At 39.9% G+C, this 15,451-nt stretch overlaps 1 protein-coding gene across 1 annotated transcript; it reads left to right on the top strand.

The window, feature by feature from the left end:
* The first annotated feature begins 3,362 nt into the window (after positions 1-3,362).
* Positions 3,363-7,510, top strand: hmgb1a (high mobility group box 1a). The gene is made up of 5 exons (XM_042499145.1): positions 3,363-3,456; positions 5,761-5,921; positions 6,196-6,341; positions 6,476-6,650; positions 6,800-7,510. Exons 2-5 carry the CDS (start codon positions 5,775-5,777, stop codon positions 6,968-6,970), a joined length of 639 nt encoding a protein of 212 aa, XP_042355079.1. The 5' UTR covers positions 3,363-3,456; positions 5,761-5,774; the 3' UTR covers positions 6,971-7,510.
* Positions 7,511-15,451: the final 7,941 nt, after the last annotated feature.

Below are 15,451 nucleotides of genomic sequence, written 5' to 3'. Positions count from 1 at the left end.
TATCATTACGTCATGTCTTCAAAGGCATCATTGCTGAGGGAAAATATAACTTCAGTGCCATGTTTAAAATAGTGAAGTATAAACAGCTTAACTGAAGTTTAAGAATGTAACAAGTTCAACAGCAATTCTGTTTTTTAATATCTATTTCAACTTTTTGGTATATAATGATAATAACAACAACAACAATAATAATGTCAATAATAATAATAATGCTTGTTGTTGTTATTATAATTATTGATAATAATAATAGTTTATTTCATATTAGTAGTGGTATTAACATTAGCACTTTAATTAGATATTCAATGATTCATATTAACAGTACAATAAAAAACTTGGGACCAGAATTGTTAATTGTCAGTTTGAAACTGATTAGCCTTATTTTCTATTCTGATCTTTCAGATATATCCTGCTTGCAATACAAAGTCATCTTCCTACTTCTCATTAGAAAAACTAACCTGCACTGACTTGTCCTTGATCCAGTTTGTAGTTAACTTTTCTGATTTTGTAAATATGGCTGATTTATTGTTTTATTTGAGAGATGGGTGGAGTTGATTAGGTGGGGGTGGGGGTTACATATGTCCCTCACTCTGGTTTTATAATACAGCCCAACTAACATACCTCCTGTTCTTGAACCCCCCTCTACCCACACACACATACACACCTCCCTCCATACAAACGTCTCCCTCCACCCAATCCCGCCTCCTGCATGTGGCCTCCTCCCTTAAGCCCCTCCTGTATCTGCTGCTCTCCTGTCCTCTATTTTCCTCTTGATGACAAAATGAATTTGCATATCTTTCCCAGGGAGCGCTCATTAGAATGCATAAACCAGCCGCCTCCTAGCCTCATGAGCAGGCTATAGCTTTCTGCCGTGGCATCTCCTGATGCAAAATGAGACACAGACAGGCAGCATCACAGGCAGACATGTGGCCTGAGTCTGGGTTGTGATTGGCATTTGGAATCAGTTCACCCTTCCCATTCTTAATTCAAGGATAAGAATAAACTCTATGTCAGCCATTTTTCTTTGTTTCTAAATTAGTTGCTAAGCAGAAGCAGATTTTTTAGCAACTGATTTTCTCATTTAATGCATATAGAAATATTTAATCATTCATTAAGCACATATGATTGGAATATTGCCTTCAGTGGATATATGGCTATATTTTGCAAATCATGAACATGGACATTTTTCTTCTTTGAGTACCCCACCCCCCACCAGCACATTTAAACACACAGACAAGCCTTTAAAGTCACATAACTGCATTAGCTCCACTTTGAGCAAAAATAAGGAAGTCATCTTAAGAAAAGGCCTCTTTCACGGTTTGAAATCACTGTCCTGAAATGTGCGCAAGCTGGCCCGCTTTATGGATGTCCATTTCCACTTCTGTTTAAATGTGACAGCTTTACCCATGGTGGCGCCTAAGCTCAGGTCACAAGGTCACCAACATCAGTATTCTGCCTACTGAAAATGTGACTTTATAAACAGAAATATACATATCAATACAAATCACAATTCTTACAGAACATGTAAGTTATATTCCTTTGTATTGTTAATTTACACTAATGCACACGGCAGGTGTGATGTCTGCATATGTTATGAATCAGGAGATACCGTGAAGACACAGTTAATGGCAAATAGATTGGTATTTTTGTTAAATAAACTCTAATCTTTGTCTGATGGTGGCCTAGAGCAAGGTCACAGGGTCATCAAACTCATTACAGGAAGATTGTTTGAGTAGCGTGCATGTGCAGAGCAATATATACTACAAATATATATATATTTATATATATATATATATATATGCCTAAGCACAGGTCACAAGGTCACCAACATCAGTATCCTGCCTACTGAAAATGTGACTTTATAATTACAACTTAATATAATATATATTCTGGATTGTAAACTGTATGAAATGATCAAAAAGGAGAATATTAGTGTTAGTGTTTAAACAAAATATTAGTTATTAATTTGGTCTAGCACAATGCAATTGCAATATAATTAAATATAAAAATCTTTGTGGTAAAAGCGCTGATCTGTTTACATACTATGGGCGGGTTGCATTAAAATGAGCTAATCTTCACTGCTGTCTGTCTCCAATTTAGCCTAAGTGTGTTGTAATATAGGGCTTTGGCCATTTCTTTGCAGATAACATTGTGTATGGGGGAGTAAAAAGACCACTGCTAAGCTATCATACAGACCTGGCATATATATATGTGACCTGCAATTTGCAGGTTTGAATATATTATTGCAAAACAACAGACGAAAAGCAGTAAAAAATAAATTAATAAATAAAAATTAAAATAATAATAATAATAATAAATCCAGTGGATCCAAATTATTGCCTGAATCCTTATTGTCTAATCCTCTTGCTATAATTTATTTTCCCCATGCACTCACTTTGGCTTAAACTGTACTGTTGCTCTCTGATCTTCATAAGTGCGTTTTAAATGTGGATGAGCAGACTATCACCTTTCCATTAGCTACTGCATAGGGAGACTTTTAAAATTAGTCCAAAAACATACTGTGATGAAAAAAAACCCAAAACGATCAATTTCGAGACCTACTATACACATTTTATACATTCATAATGATTCGATGTCTGCCGATAAATTCTCATACAAGCCTGATAGGGACTATAGACTCATTAGCAAACATAGCTATAGCACTGAATAAGTGCCTGCTAAAGAAATAATGTGCACATGCCCTAAAGACTAAGAAAACACTGATTGGTACAGTAGGCGGAGGAACGTTTTCAAAATAAAAGGCTGAAATGAAAATCACGGCTTATACAGTAATTAATAAGCAGAGCATTAGCTGAAGTGTTATTGTGTTTTCAGTCAAACTCAGAGCCAAATCGTTTAAAATGTCAAATCCGGTGCGTAACTATCCCGTATGGAACGAGCAAGCGTCTCTTTTGTCGTTTACACGTGAAACCGCGATGTTAACCTTATGCATTTTCAAAGTCATAATTTGCAAATAAGCTCACGTGTATTGGGATGAATGCACAATGGGGCTGGTTGATGAAGAGGGGACAGCCCATCCGACACCGTCGCACGGCGTTTCACAGCTGCCCCGGTCACTGACTACAAGCGCTCCACGTTGTCTCATTCATTTAACTTGCCTACTGTACACTGAGCTCAACGTAGTGAATTCAATACTATGGCAAACGCACTACACTACTACCAGCTCCAGCATGCTGGGACAGAAATATTTTTGTATCCACGCGCCTCAGAAAACTTCAGTGACGTTTCACAAAAGGCAGCCAATGGGACCTCGTCTTCTATTAGGACAATGAAAAGCCACCGGCCAATCAGAGGAGCGCCAGACTGGGCGCTGGCCAATGGCGTGAGAGCCCCGCCGAGAGTAATGTTAGAGAGCCGAAGACTGAAGACACTGCGTATCGCCTGTGTTCTCTCACATACAGCCATTGCAGAGCATTGAGATCCAGCGATAGTCCCTAGGTAAGTATCACACACGAAAATTTTAAGTGTTCGTAATGATGGTAATGACAATAACATTTATTAATATCTTACTTGTGTGTTAGCCACAAACAAATACGAAGCCTTTCACAGCTTGTAAATGATTTTATTGCGGCGAAACGTGAAGAAAACAACAAAAAATATCCGGAGCTGAGCAGGTAACGTTAACGGACATTTACCCTGCCTAGGAGTGTGGAGCAGACGCTCCATAAAAAAAAGGAAGAAATGAATTTTAATCTCGAGTGAATTCGACGAAAACTCTCGATTTCGTCAAATACGAATAATTTTGTATATTAATGTCGTGTCGTTTTCACAAAATGGAGTCAAATCAAACGGTAGAAATCGCGTAAAAATTCAGGAATGTCTAGCGGACAACACGGTTAGCGACAATGGTAGAAGACTCACCGTTTGCTAGCCATTGCAGTGCATTGCGAAGCTGAACGCCTGTCATGGGAAGACTGGAGAGCGTGCGGGTTTTTCATCCAAACATAAAAATTTGCAAAAACCCAAGAAAAAGAGAGACCGCATCGAGATATACACGGTCACATGTCTGTTTGTGAAAATTCACCCGAGAAGACGGTGAAAAAATTAACTCACGATCTGCGCTTTACTGTAATGGCTGACTGTATTCGCATAGGAGGCAAGGCAGCGAGGCAAATGGGAAGCTAGTGACAGAGGCGCAGTTCAGTTCAACTTTTTCTAACCGTGTTTTCTCGAGAAACAAACCCGTAACTATTAAATGTAACGACGAAAAAATAAAGTTCAACCTTTCGTGGTTCGAACGACACCATTGCGAGATTTTTCCGATGCTCAGAAAAGGTTTTAATCCGGGGTTGAAATGAAGTAGTCGCCGCGGTCGCTCTGCCCTCTATTGCATGCAGTGCAATGGCTGTGCGTTGACACAAAGAGAAGGAGCCATATTCTCCATGTTAGTGGATGAAGACGAGCGGCCATTAGGAGCTCATAGAAACCAAGGCAGTAGCACAGCCCGCTCATAGACACAGTGCAGACCCAATGTATTACTATACAAACCGGCTAGTGCAATAGGAATCAATCGGGGAAATATTTTGTCAAGATCGCCGGCTTTCCAGACATATTTGTCGTGTTGCAAAGCGAACTGAAGGGCGGGAGGAGACATTTGAGGGGGACTTTCTTTCATGAAGAAGGCATTCTCACAAAATGGAAGAAGAAATATTGCCGTCGTTGTTGACCTCCTTTTCCTCAACGAAAGCCTATGCGCCATTACTACTTCGGTCGACACCGCTTTACTGGGAGTTACAGTAGCATATAATAGGAAAATATAACGGGAAAAACGAGCGGTTTTAAACACATTCGCAAATTTTGCGGAATTTATCCAGATTAAGCGTACGTTCAGACTGATGAGAGAAGATTGTCAAATCACACTGAATCGCAGTTTTGAGTGTTTTATTTTCAATAAACACGCCTTTATGTGTAATTTGTGTCTTTTTGTGTCAAAGTTATTTGTTTGATGCAAACATGAACATAAATGAAATAGGGAGTTTCCAGAAGGCCTGTTGTTATTGCAGATGGGGTTTGAGGTTTTTTTTTTTTTTTTTTTGTGCAAAAACACGAGTCATTTTGTCTGAGAGCCAGGTCCACTGTTGTAGTCCCACTGAGGGCTAAGGTCTATGTTATGCAGTTGCACTTGGGGAACTTTTGTGATACGCACGGAAAGTGCATCGCAGCACGGAAAAAAAACATATTTATGGGTTTTGATTTGATTTTTATTTTTGAATACGTAGCGAAGTGTTAAGCCAGTTTTAACGCACACAAAATGGGAGTTGACCACGGACCATTGAGTTTTATGTAAAGGCCACAGCACATATTACATCAATAAATAAAGTCGTTTTCATCGCCTGTGCCGGGCGGCTTTATTTTAGCGGATTGTTATAAGGGACCCAACTTAGTGGCGTTTGACAGCAGGGAGGGCGGGTCACTTCAACAGTGCTACCAGCGGAGGGAAATAAAAGCTGTTTCCATTGTATGGCTCAAGTAACATGGTAGGCGGTCATATCTTACCTATTAAATATGATTTATATTTTGATTTTGAGATAATTAATGTATTTAAAAAAAATCAGAAAGCCACTTATGGATTTTTTAAAAAATGTATTTCACTGTTTATAAAGATTTTTAAATATAGAATATGGGACATTTATCACAATTACACAGCCAGTTGTCCACCTGTTCATCTTTACAAAGTACACTCATCATATACATTTCATATACTTGTGCAGTTGCATAGCTAATCTAAACCTTTGTTTTTAGATACTGCCGCCAAGATGGGGAAAGAACATGGGAAGCCGAGGGGCAAGATGTCCTCCTATGCGTATTTTGTCCAGACCTGCCGGGAGGAGCACAAGAAGAAACACCCCGAAGCTTCGGTCAACTTTGCAGAGTTCTCCAAGAAGTGCTCTGAGCGATGGAAGGTAGGGTGGATGGATGATGGTGATCTAGTCAACTTGTTGTCCGTTTCATAAATATCATTTTTGAGAATGTATTATATACCACTCTTCATAATCAAAACAACAAATTCAGGTCCAGGACTTTGTTGGGTAGTTTTACAGCTGTCGATAATTGCACCCAGATGCTTAGGATGTGCATATTGCAGCACCCTAAAAAGCCAAGGGAATATGAGCAATACTCTTAATACTTATTGTTGCCACCGAAAGTACAATCAGAAAGTTACCTCTCTGTTTTCAGACAATGTCTGCCAAGGAGAAAGGAAAATTCGAAGAACTGGCCAGGCAGGACAAGGCACGCTACGAGAGGGAGATGATGAGCTATGTCCCACCCAAGGGAGGAAAGAAGAAGAAGTACAAGGACCCTAATGCCCCCAAGAGACCCCCGTAAGTACTGCAGGTCAACACTTGGCGATAGAAAAGTCTCTTTCTGCAGAACAAAACAAATCTGAATCACGTGCACCATTTTTACATTGTAAAGACAATACAAAGCTCACTTTTTTTTTCTTCTTCTTGTACAGATCCGCCTTCTTCATCTTTTGCTCAGAGTATCGCCCTAAGGTGAAAGGTGAGACCCCTGGTCTGTCCATTGGAGATGTTGCCAGGAGGCTGGGTGAGATGTGGAACGGTACTGCATCAGAGGACAAGCAGCCCTTTGAGAGGAAGGCAGCCAAACTGAAGGAGAAATATGAAAGGGTAAAGAAACTGTGATTTGTTGCATTAAGTCGACCAGTGAATGCACATTTGATCATTCACGCTGTGCGGCGCTTCCTCGCGAGCTTAAATCAGGAGTCAATGTTTGGGTCTCTGCATTAGTTTAATATGTTTTCATTCCATGGTTGCAGGAAGTCGCAGCATATCGTGCAAAGAGCAAAGCTGGTGGCGGAGGTGGTGGCGGGGCAGCGGCGGCAGCAGGAAAAGCCCCAGCCAAGGCAGAGAAGAAGGATGACGACGATGATGATGAGGACGATGACGACGACGACGACGAGGAAGACTATGATGATGATGACGAGTAAACGGCGGGTGACATATGTAGTGGTCATTTTCTTGTTTATAAAGCATTTAACCCCCTTGTACACACTTCACTTACCGAAAGAAAATACATTAGTATCCAAGGGGTAGGAAAAAAAACAACAAAAAAGGCTGTGTATATCAGTTGTTTTTATGCTGTACAGTTTTTTTCTCCTTTTGTATAGTTGACACTACACAAGTATCGTGTCTGTATCTTTCTGCCAGTCTTATTTTTTCGGTGATAGTTCCTAGACCACTATCCTGCCTGGTACAGTGTAAAAGGGTGGGCTTACAGTATTTACCCTAGCTAGAGGTGCACAGCACATAAAAATGTCCTGAGTTAGATCTGAGTGTTTCTTCTCTTTTTTTTTTTCTTTTTTCCTGTGTGTTTTTATTTTAAATGACATGTTATCGAAATTGACGTATCACAGTTGTTTTACTGATCTTTATGTACCACTGTAATAGCAAGAATAAGAGAAAAAAACGCCTTGTTTATTGTTGAGATTTAAATTGCTTCTGATGTCAATAAACATTTTTTTTAATAAGTTGTGTGATGTTGGTGTTGCTAATGCTAATTTTCTTGCCCCTTCCTAAGATTATATAGGTATTACTGCATTTGAGCGAACATTAAAACACAATTCCTCGTAGTGAAAACCGAGTAATATGAATGGTCTGGAGGAGCAGAAGTAAGATAAGTAAGAAAAACAACAGCTCTGTCAAAACAAATATGTTTTCTGCACTGCCAAAATCATGCAAACAAATAGATGATTAAATACAATATTTTATATGACTGACAATATTCTGAACAGTAAATGTTTAAGACCAAAGAGTCTTTCTGGAGTTTTGTTTACCAATTTGCATTGCTGTCAAAATAACATTGACTTGTCATAATGATGCTGGCAGACAACTGAATAGAGTGGGAAAACACTAACGACTCAGGCCTTGATAAGCTTTTCTTATGAAGTATGACTCATCAACAAAATGGTTTACGCATCCTGTGTTTTAGCCCTCTGTGGTTGTATGCAAACAAGCTGTGTATTGAGGCTCCTTGGCTTGGTGGAGATGCGCTGAAAATTGTAGCATGATGGCTCTGCATGCCGACATGCATCACTGACTGTTCCTGTTTTATTTAGATACAGCTGCTTCATCTCTCACGTACTCATCCAGGGTTAAAAAAAAGACCATTTATATAAGAAGGATTATGTGCTTTGAAAAACCCAGTGACATAAGAATATGGCTGATGTGTACAAACCACTCCAGTCCAAACCTAAAAGGCACACACACATAATGTACATTTGTCAGCGACAGTTTTTCCCATGGGAGTGAGCTTATTCAGATAGGGGGTTACCAACTCAACTCGAGCATACACAAGTATTCACAGGAATGAGCCGAGCAGCACAGACATGTCTGAGATCTGTGGTGTAAATTACAGGGATGTATTTTCTTCTGTGCTGCATATCTGCTCAGTCTCAGCACTAATGTCAGCCTTGGCCTACTAAATGAGCCTTGCTATCAAGTACGCTATAGAGCACAGGCAGACACAGGGCAGCAGCTGACCTCTGCACCGCTCTGATGAAGCCCAGCCAGTCTCTGAAGGTGACATGGCCTCCTGCTATCCCTGATCATTCCTCACACTCACTGAGGATGCTTGCTTTTCCTATTAAATCCAGGGGATGATTGCAATCATGGCAAACTGTCCTAAACACCCAACCTTGAGTCATATTATGGATGTGTTGTCTAAATCCGCTCTTGAATAATAGGAAAGCTGCATGGAAGGCTAACTGGAGGCAAACATATACAATTACCAAACATGTGACAGCTGCAAGCTGCTGTCACTGCTGATTATTATTTCCCCACTGTTCCTGCGTGCACTGTGCAGTATGTCCTGCCTACAGTTACAACAGATTGAGGGAAGCAGTTAAAATGGATAATGTTTACACACACATCCGCTGAATTGGCTAACAGATTGTCCTTTCAATATTGCAGTGGATCATGCAGGAAACTGGGAAAGTAAGCTGGGACGGTTGCAGCACCTTGTGGCTGCACTCAGCTGTTGATCAGGATCTGTATGGGCCTGTACAGGCCAGAAGTGCGCATACAGTATAGCAGCTTTAGCTACACAGCGCCACTGCCGGCCCCAGAGCCTGTTAATCCCAGCCACCTGGTGTCCACTGTATACACTGTGCTCAATCAGTGGTCTCTGGTGACACCTAGTGCTCATATGTATACAACTGCATCAAAACTGGTGATGAAATCCATCATCAGCGGTGAGGTGAGAGGTATTTCCAAAATGCAGGCAATTTTCAATCCATTGGGGTGGAGGAAGTATAGATCATTGAAACTCAATTCACAGCCCACAGGCCAAATCTGGCCCCCAATAGGGTGCACAGTGGGGTTTTTTTGTACTCTTAGTATACATAAGGGGCCAGCTAAGCCCCCAATGTCCTTTAATCCTAGAAACATCCTAAAATCCTAAAAATGTCCCAAAATCTAGAACTGTCCTAAAGTCATAGAAATGTCCTAAAATCCTAAAAACAGCTGAAAATCCTAAAACTGTCATAAAATCCTGGAAATGGAAGAACAAGCAATTACTTTTCATAGGTGAATAATTCCTGAATGTGCACAAATAAGAAATCCACAAATTGTATCAAGTAAAACATTACAAAATCAATTAACAGTACATAAAAACAGTTTAACAATTAAATGGGGATTTTAGTTTTTATTGGTAATTATTTAGTGATTGTCACAGTTTAACCACAACTACATCACAGATCATATTCCAGTGCTGGTCTAACCAGTTATAAAAATGTTGTAGATGTTGAAAATTCATGCATATTAGACTCAAAAGGCAGCAAAGATTAATGACAGAATTCATATATTTCACAGCCCAACACAACACTGATCAAACTAAAATTAACTGATCAAATTAACAATTTCATTTCTAAACATAAGAAGGTGGGCAGGGCGAGGTGCTGCTCGCTCAGGAGCACTGTGGATACTTAAAATTACTAGTTTACAAGAATGTTAATATCTGCAAAATCCTAAATATATATATGAATCTTTGTACTTTGTGAGGATATTTATTATTTTCCCATGGAGATTCGTTGTCCTGAAAAGCATCTGATTCTGTGTGGAAAACTGCTTTTCAACAAGATTTGTTACAGGGGATGAATCCTTAGCTGTCCGGTCATTTTTATCTCCACCTGGAGGTAAATGTGAACTTTTACAGTTCGAGAAAAAGCAGTTAGTCTTTATCCTGAGTCATTAAAAGTGGTGTATTTTCACAGTTTCCCTGCATTAAAGGGTGTTAGTTTTATTTTTGTTGACAGAGCAATGCACTTATTCAGTCTTGCCACTCCTCATAACCCCCCATACCTGTCACAGCTCCACCAGCCAGACAACGACATCCGTTCTGTTGCATTGTTACTAACTCCGAGTCATGACAGATCAGCCTCTTCCTCCTGTCCTGCAGTTACCCTCCATTTCCACCATCTAACCTTCACACCCACTTACTCACCTGCTTCCTATTTCTCCTAATCAGCCCAGTACAAGGCTACCAGCTAGTTTCACATCAATCCTGCTTGTTTCCTGGATTCTTCATCCCCCCTAAATTTTCTTTCACCTGGGCCCAGTTGTTCAAAAATTCCTATCATAAATGATCCATATTTGGAAATTCAGGAACAGTTAATCCATTTTATTTTTGTGACAGTTTATCAAAGCATCATTGGATTAGAACAACCTGACTGAGATTTAAGGCTTAATGTGTATCCTAATGTTTAATTTCACTAACAAGATCATGGTTGAGGTGTGGTAGAAAAATAGTTTTATTGGATAAATGGAGGAATAGGGTTGATGGGGAGAGAGTCGAGTTCGATGGGATGATGGGGACTGAGGGAAAGGATGAGAAGAGGGTCTTTTGCCAGGGAATGAATTAGACCCTGAGAGTATCAGGGACATCTATGATGGGATGATGGGGGTGGGGTCGAGGAGAAGGGATGAAGTTCGTGACCACGGATATTTCGTATGGAGTCGTGGAGAGGCTGGAGCATGTATGAACCCAGGGGTCGAGACTTAGAGTGGGGGATATATCTTGATCAGATCTTTGCTGTGTAATCCCCCTGGGGTTCATAACTAGGAACACCTGATGTGAGGCAATGGCGCTGCTGAGAAGGAAAAGAGACGAACAGGGTTAAGGGGGGAGGGGTTGTGAGAAGTGAGACGAACAGGGGAGAGGGAGTTAGACACACCTCAGCAGGTGATTGAATTGATGAGGCACAGGTGGTTAACATAACAAGGTGCAGGTGATTTGAATCAGTGGGAGAGAGGAGCATGGTCTTGTTCCTGAACCTCAGTTATAGTAACTACATTTATCAATGTAACATTAAATTAGCATACCTAAGTGCAAAAATCTAAATAAATAAATGCAGGAAGGGGGAAGCTGTGTCGACAAAATATTTTCAGGGTGATCTTAATCCCCACTAAGCTAAAAAAATCTTAAATGGTCATACAATGTTTTATATTTCGCCTTTTATAAACTTTTATTAAATGTACAACCGTAGAAGTAATGCAACCCTGCCAAAATTGAGAAAAACTATGTGTAAGTATTTCAAAATAACAAAATAACAAACCGTGAGAGTTGGCTGTAGTCGAACATTGTCTCTCTCTATAGTTTTTTCCATGATTTATCTTGAAAAATTGTTCCAAAAAGCGCCAGTTAAACTTGTTTTGACTCTTAAGACTCTGCCCCCAAAAACAAGGCATGCAATTGAGCTTGTGTGTGCTTGTAGGCCGCAAAGCAGGTTTACCTCCGCAAATATCCGGAGCACAGTGAGTCTACAGCACAGATACTTACGGTTGTTAGCTGCCTACTTCCCAGCAAGCTGTAACTATGCTGCATGTAAATGGCATTAGTAGCTTTGTTGCTGATAAAGTAATTTGAAAACCAGTTCCAGGAGTCTAAATGAATAAACTGATGTGTCCACTTGATACAGTGTTTTGCTTGCTAATGTTAGCAATTCCACCAGGTAAGCAAACCAATGTTAGCTAACATTATACAGCTAAAACCGAAATATCACAATATTTTTCACACGTGAATGTTAACTCTTTTTTTTCAGCACTGGAAAGCACTGAAATTATGATATATTATCAAACCTCAAATGAGAAACAAAACACCATGCTGTCCCTCTGCTTGCTGCTCAGAGATTGGTCCGGAGGAACGCGGGCGGCAGCTTCAGAGATGGACCCTCGGCCATCGGCTGTAACATCTCTAATTCAGCCAGAACAAACCTCAGCAGTACGTGAGTTTCCATTTCTGAGCTGCCACTGCAAAATGTTTATAACGTAGATGCAGTATCTAGGTAGACTTTGTGTTGTGGTTGGTGCTGGTCATTTGTATTAGCAGACTTCATTTCTTAGCTAACATTAGCTAGTGTTGCACAGTGTAGCACAGTAGCTGAGCTAAGGAGAGATGCATGCTGGTGGTGGGATAAGTTTGCCTAGAGGGCTTTCGTACTGAAATTGATTTCTTGGTTAAGGTTCATCACATTATCTGGATTTTCCCAGAAATTTTGACCTGAGTCATGGAAGACATAGAAGTCTTACTCAGGCTGTTATATACCGAGAAACTGGGGTATGGTTTACGTAGTATAGATGGATAGATAGGGATAGTTTCTAAATTCATTTTAATCTGTTAATCTGTCAATTAAAAATGATTGACACATGTAAAAAATACAGTAGGCTGCCTCCTAAGGTAGAATAATCAGACTTTTTTTGCATTATTGCAGGCTATGTAGCCTACTGGTGGCTTATGTTTGTCTTTTTTGTGCATTGCTGAGTCATTGACACTTTTGGTGGTTTAGGCTATACCATACACCAATTTACTACTCTCCTTCATATCATTTCCTTGGCACTGGCCTGTACAAACCAGCAGCCTCATCTGTACATCAACAAAAACAATGTTTACATGTCATTCTCTGTAGCCTGGCACCTTTTATTGACACTATGATTTGGTCAGACTAAATTTGCAGTTGGTTGTGCACCTCTAAATTTTTGTAAGGTTCCAGCTGCTGTCCACAATTTTTTTTTAGAAGTGATAAAAGCACATAAATTATCAAGTAAAATAATGAAATAATTTTTACAGATAATTATCTCATTGTTTTAGAAACATGTCCAAATGTTTAGTAAGAAACAAAACATTTACTGGGAAAAAGCCAAGCTTAAAACAACACACAGAGGCCTCCAATTAGTTTTAATTATTTTACCAAAGGGGTGCCAACAATTACATCGGTCTGTTGCAGCCTATGGCTTTTATTATTATAAAGACGGTGTTTTGGAAATATGATGCCTAATGATAGTCCATGGCAGAAATATAATTCAACTTTTTCTTTCTTGTAAGTGTATTTCCCTTTTCTACCTGTGTGGGAAGGAAAATGTGCATTAGACAACTATTAGTCCTTTTCCCTGGCAGAGAAATTAGTCACTAAAATGCACAAAGACTCAGTTTGTATTAAGTGTAGAGTAAGCAGAGGCCAAGACATTGTGATCAGTCAACCCCTAATAAAGACCTAGACCTCACGATAGTCATTTCTACTCAAACAACCACTTTTCTCAAAAAGCATTTTGCACAACCAGAAGTCTGCAGCTACCATGGAAAGCACATCATAACCCAAGGCCTATCGAGGCTGTGTTCACTGAAGTGAGCATATCAAGGCTCTGCAGAAGACTGCAGAATAGTTTAATTAATTGCTTTTTTTCTGGATAAGAAAAGTGACATCCCATAGGATTATGATTCATGGAGGTTTTTCTTCATCAGAAAAATACTCTTTATCTGAGTTTTTAAGGAAGGTCCGCCATTTACTAAATCACCAAGAAACAACTACAGGTTTATGTATGAAAATGAAATGCTGATATCAAAAATATATTTTTATATATTTTTCTCAAAGCATTAGCCTAATCGAGAAAAAATGCTAGAAGTCATTTCAAGCCAGGTGAGGCCAAATGGATTAATTTATAAAACACATGGCCAGGTCCATATCAGTTCCTGCCTTAGTCTAAGTGGTAGAAGGTGTTTGGGTGGTGGGTTGATCAGGATTATTAGAACCAGTGGTGCAGCCAAATCTGCTCCAGGGTGGCGCAGCCTTACGGGTTTATAGCTTAAACACACATTCAACAAATGTTGTCAGTCTTAGAAGTGAGAGGACTAAGAACAAAGCAAAGATTAAGTAGGAAGCAGCAGTTATTATCAGAAACCAATCTCAGGCACACTAGCATTGTTTTTACCTTGGCACAGATTATTGCTGTATTTAATTTTGTTTTGGAGGAATTTGGAGGTAGTAAAATGCCTGTATCCATCCAGCATTTCATACAGCAGTGCACCCAGCTGCCAGACAGCGGTGGGGCCAGCCTCACACGTCCCCTGCATGTCATCAATCAAGAGATCAACAGATGGATGAAGAACAGCAGCCAGAGCTAGTACTAGAGTAGATGAGAAGTAGATATGTTTGTTCTTTATGAAGCAGCCACATCTAAAGTCGACAACCCGCACTTGAGAGACTTCAGAGCTAGTTTCAATGAGGACATTTTCGGTTTTAATGTCCTGATGAAAGACACTTCCACAGAGTGTATCTTAGTGGCTGCTACCACCAGCTGCCTTAATATGATCTGAGTATGAGATGAGGAGAGAAAGATGAGTTATAGTGGAGTAAAAAGGAAGTATAGGGTTGTATTTTTTTATTATATAACAATGTTGCAGCTTTCAGACAAAAAGTTCCAAAAGTTCCAGCCAGCTTTAGTACCTTTGTCTGGTCTTCCTAGGGGACGATTGTTATTGATAAAGTTCCACAGGTCCATAGAGGGGACTGGTTTCTCCATGACCCTGAGAGACTCCTGGTCCAGATCATACCAGTTGAGCAATGTCATGGCTGCAGATGTCCCCACTGACTGTAGTCCACCTGCCACTCTAATCATGAGGTACACCTCCAGGGGTGATCAAGTGCAACACCCCGTGATCTTAAAGAAACAATACACACAACAAAGTTAGTGTTTTAATAGATGTGGTTGTATTTGCGTGTTTTCCTCATCAACAGCAAATTAACAGGAAAGTGAAAAAAGTTATACAGTGACTTTACAATTGGTGCTGAGACATCAGATCGAATCACTCGACAGTTAATACTTTGCATCAGCTTTTGATCACTGCCTACAGGACAGAATCACGAGTGCTTTGGTTAGTACAAAGAGGAGTGACTATGTGATAATATCCATGCTCCATGCTTACTGGTAAATTATCGGCCTTTCTTATCTCAGCATAAACTGAACTGGAGTTTCATTCTCCAAGCTTGTCGAGCTGCAGGTACATGGCCTAAACGCTGGTTACACAAGCAAGCACACAACACTCATGTTTTACCTTAGTCATGAGGAACGTTTAACACTTAGCCTAAATATCTGATATTACCGTGCATCTTGGGTGATGCATTTAACCACACATCTTT

The sequence above is a fragment of the Plectropomus leopardus genome, chromosome 13, assembly GCF_008729295.1.
Source record: "Plectropomus leopardus isolate mb chromosome 13, YSFRI_Pleo_2.0, whole genome shotgun sequence".
In the NCBI taxonomy this organism is placed as follows: Eukaryota; Metazoa; Chordata; class Actinopteri; order Perciformes; family Serranidae; genus Plectropomus; species Plectropomus leopardus.
Note: the sequence above shows the minus strand (reverse complement) of the source record. Positions and strands in the feature narration are given on the sequence as shown.